Source organism: Sciurus carolinensis, chromosome 11, assembly GCF_902686445.1.
Source record: "Sciurus carolinensis chromosome 11, mSciCar1.2, whole genome shotgun sequence".
Lineage (NCBI taxonomy): Eukaryota > Metazoa > Chordata > Mammalia > Rodentia > Sciuridae > Sciurus > Sciurus carolinensis.
The window spans coordinates 118203306-118207360 of record NC_062223.1 but is presented as its reverse complement, the minus strand read 5'-3'; the positions used below and the strand labels follow the sequence as shown (position 1 = coordinate 118207360).

The 4055-nt window shown below is 55.7% G+C and overlaps 1 protein-coding gene across 2 annotated transcripts; it reads right to left on the bottom strand.

Annotated features, from left to right (window-relative positions):
• Positions 1–420: 420 nt before the first annotated feature.
• Upk2 (uroplakin 2) lies at positions 421–2609 on the bottom strand. 2 transcript variants are annotated; one of them, XM_047519095.1, is made up of 5 exons: positions 2486–2609; positions 1879–2010; positions 1550–1688; positions 1242–1312; positions 421–828 (listed from the first exon to the last, which is right to left on the bottom strand). In XM_047519095.1, exons 1-5 carry the CDS (start codon positions 2559–2561, stop codon positions 692–694), a joined length of 555 nt encoding a protein of 184 aa, XP_047375051.1. In that variant the 5' UTR covers positions 2562–2609; the 3' UTR covers positions 421–691. The 2 variants fall into 2 exon arrangements, with proteins under 2 accessions (XP_047375051.1, XP_047375050.1); XM_047519094.1 differs by having other exon boundaries at positions 1879–2013; positions 2486–2606.
• Between the last annotated feature and the right edge of the window lie 1446 nt (positions 2610–4055).

The following is a 4055-nucleotide window of genomic DNA, read 5'->3' as shown; positions in this document are numbered from 1 at the left end:
TGTACCTCTCTTGTCCCTCTCCAGCCACGGTCCTTCCACTTCCATTCCCACTTCCCCCTCCAGTAACCTATCCTTGGGTCTCACCCTGGTGGCCCTGTCATTGTCTTTCCCAGACAGAGGCTCTTTCCCCGAGTGCTTCTTGCTCTGCCAGCCACCCCCAGGCCCTCAGGCCCTGGTTGGGGGACTTCTTCGTGCTGTGCAGGATGTACAAGCCACAGCCCAGGTGTGGGTCTGAGAACTCTGACTCCTGGTGTCTTATCTGCTCTGGTCCCTGCCTGCCTCCCTCATGAGAAAGGCCACCTGAGGCTTGGGGCAGGGAGGGGAGGACCAGGTGCCTTCAAGAGGAGCCCACTAAAGGGAAGCAAGCACACAGGGAAGATGTGAATTAGCCTTTATTATAGAGACCAAGTTCACAGAGGAAGGGGTGGACTGTGACGGGGGTCAGAGGGGTGAAATGGGAGGAATGTCGACTCCCACAGGATTGAGCGAGGGGAATGGTAGGGAGTGTTGGGTGGTGGGACCCTGGGGGCAGGGAGGGAGAATGAGGGAGGAAAGGGCTCTGGGGACAGGGTGGAGGGCAGGAAAAGGGAGATGAAGGCAGTGAAGGAGCCAGAGGTTGGTGGCTGAGACTCAGGAGGAGGCAGATGGGGTGACTGGACTTCCTGGAGGAGCCCCGCACAGTCAGCCCTCCTTACTTTCGAGCACCCAGAGCCAGGGCAATGATGAAACCCACCACCAGCAGGAACATGGCGACAGACAGCAGCACTGTGATGACCACCATGCCCCCTGTTCGGGCCATTCCCAGCCCAATGGACTCCATATTCCTTCCTGTCAGAAAAGAGAAAGGGGCACCTTTGTGGGCAGGAGGGGCCCAAGGCTACCCAAGGCTCACAGCTTAGTCCTCATCTCACCACCTGACCAACGTCCATCCATCCAGTTATCCATCCATTCAACCAGTCAAGCAGCGGACCCAAACACCCATCAAACCAACGAAGGAGAAGCATCTCCTATGTGAGTCCCTGCGGATACAGAGGTTAGGACACTGGCCCTACCCATGAGGAGCCTTTAGTTTGGTAGTGCAGCAGATGAGTCAACCGAAAGTTGCCATGGGGCTCCATGGTAGGAGGGAGGTAAGCAAAGGTGCTGAGGGGGCACTGAGGGACAGCTAATCCACACTGGGGATCGGGTGGGAGAACCTGGGAAGATCGGTGGACCAAAGACGGGGGCAGAGTGCTACTTACGAGGAAGCGTAGACATTGGGATCTCTCTACTGGACTCGGTGGACGTCTTTTTCTGTACTTGGTAGGAAATGCTTTTGGGATGGGGTTGGAGAGAGAGAGGAGAGAAACTTCAGTAGGTATCTGGGATTTAGGGAAAGAGGGGCTCCAGCCTGCCCCCACCCCAGCTTCATGGCTGTGCCTTCCCCAGGAGAGGCTGCTTTTCACAACCTTGGCCGTGCCCTCCTTCTCCCATGCTAACCAGGCCCCTGCCAGCTTCTCTCCCGGCACCCCCATCCCTCAGTTGCTCCAGGTGTGGATCAGGTACCTACTAGTATTTGGTTCCTGGGAGGAGGTTTGTCACCTGGTATGCACGGAGCCGTGTGACTGTGAAGCCATTCCCACTGTCCACCACACTCACCAGCTCCCTACGCCCGCGGCACGGAGGCACTAAAAAGCTGGAATTCACCACTGAGCAGGAAATTGGGAGTGAAAGTCAGGGTCAAGTTTCTGGAGGCCCCAGGGAGAAGGAGCAGCTTTGAATATGAATGCCCCAAGAGAGGGTTTGACAGGGAGGGGTGTGTAGGGGAAGGGTTGCCGGTGGTGTCCTGGGAAGAGGTCCCTGGGAACCAGGGGGATGCCTGGGGAGTGGGAGGCAGACCTTTGCTGTCATTGGCTCTGCGGACAGTCAGTGTGGCATTGCCTCCTGTGAGGTGACAGGGGGGCAAAGCAACTAGCAGGCTCTCCGTTAGCGCTGGGGACAGCAGACCAGTGAGACTTGAGATGTTGAAGTCTGCTGGGAGGACAGAAGGGAGTTCAGATGGGGATCAGTTCCCTTCCAGTCATCAGGTCCGTGCATCCACCTGGGGCCACTGTAAAGGAAGGGAAGTCCAACTCCTCTTTCTGCCACTGGAGGTTAGAACAGCCAGGCCTGTGTGGGCCTGACCACCAGGTGGCAGGCTTGAGCCGTAGAAGCTGCATACTCTTCCAAGCTGCCCTGGAGCCAGATTTTGGATGCCTGGAGCCAGGCAGCGCCCAATCTTATCCCTACAGGCAGCCTTGGACCCTTTCCCACAATTCTCTGCCTCCTGGGTCTGGAAGAAGCCCAGGAATGTGCCCTGGGTTCAATGTCTAATGCCTGGTCACTGCCATCACCAACCCCCACCCCCAACCAGCCAGACCAGCTTCCCTTTGAGAACCTGGAAGTTGCAGTGCCCCCTGTCTGGCCTCTGAACCTTTCTCCCACCCTCGCCAGAGATGGCAGAGACCTGCAGTCCCTGGGGCCAGGATAGCCAGCAGAATCAGGATCAAGGGCAAGGTCTGGACAGGCCTCTGGGATGTCATGCTGGACTGAAACCTGGAACCTGGAATAGATGCTGGCAGGCTGAGGCTTCCTGAGGCAAGTGAGGCCCTGCCCTGGGGTGGCTGATTTTGTCCTGGGGGTGGGAGGGGCTGGAGGGGAATCCAGTCCAACCTGCCCCTCGGGCCCTATGGCCTGGGGGGAGTTTGGGACAGGTTTTTCAGGCTGGATAGCTGGCCTTCAGGCCAGAAGTGTGTGTATCTGGGGCGGGGGTGCCCTGTCTGGGTTTGGTGATTAGCCAACTGCAGAGGAACAAGGTAAATCACCCCTCCTTCTGGGCCTCCCACATGTGAAGCAGTGTTCTTGTGGGCACATGTGTGGTCTGGAGCTGGGCCTGGGGGTGCGGGCACTGCTCTTCCTGGTGGTGGGGGTCTTCCCAGGAAGGCCATGAATTCTGAAGTCACCCTGGTGTGTAGGAAGAGGAGAGTAACCCTGAGGGGAGAAAGAAACCAATCACGGCGAGTGGGTGGCAGAGCCGAGGGTCTTACTTCTTGGGGTTCACTGAGGCCCAGCTATTGCTGCTCGGGAGAGGCAGGGGTGACATGTCATGCAGGCTTTCAGATTCCTCTGGTGGGTGGGAACAAGGGAAGCCAGGGAAGACTTCCAGAGAGACCAGCCTGGGTGGGGTGGACACAGTCAGCCTTGGGCAGCAAACATTTGTTGAATTGATTGAGAATAAAGAAGAGAAGGAGGGCCGAAGCTACCGCTCAGTGGTAGAGAGCATGCCGAACATGTCAGGCCCTGGGTTTGATCCCCGGAGTGGCAAAACAAATAAATTGGGAAGAGACCTGGTAAGAGAAAATGAAAAACCATGGTACATTACCCTTTCTATAAATTGCTGAGTGCTGAATTTAAAAAAGAAAGAAAGAAAGAAAGAAAGAAAGAAAAAGAAAATGAAAAAAACAAAAGCAAACAAACAAAAAAATGGCACAACTTATGACCACCCCCTCCCCTGGGCTCAGTGAGAGAGAAGTGAAGGAGGAACCATCAGCAGAGCTGGGGTGGGGGCGTGAGGGAGACAAGGATGCCCCCACTCTGGGCATGGGGCAGGCTCTGTGTTCCCACATACATAGGCTACAGCCATCCTGAGTACTGGACGTTACTGGCTCCGGCTTGTAAATGTGGAAACTGAGATTCTGGTAGTCACTTGTGGAAAGTAGAATACTGTCAGGAGAGGTTGTGGAATTCTACAAAGGCCTGTACTCTACAGAGGGTTTTGCTGTAGGTCTTTGCTCCATGACCCTGTTATCTTCCCCAGTCCCAGAGAAGGCCAGGATCCTCGTAGGATAGCGAGGGGCCGGTGGAGTTGTGTTCTTACCCCCCATGGTGGGAAGGGTGGGCTCACATCCTGGGGTGTGAGTGGAAGATAACAGTAAAGAGCACCCAGGCTGAGTGTAGAAGGGTCTTAGGCCAGAGCTTCTTCAAATTTATTGTGCTTATGAATGACCAGAGAACTCTTGTTATGCAGTTTCCAATTC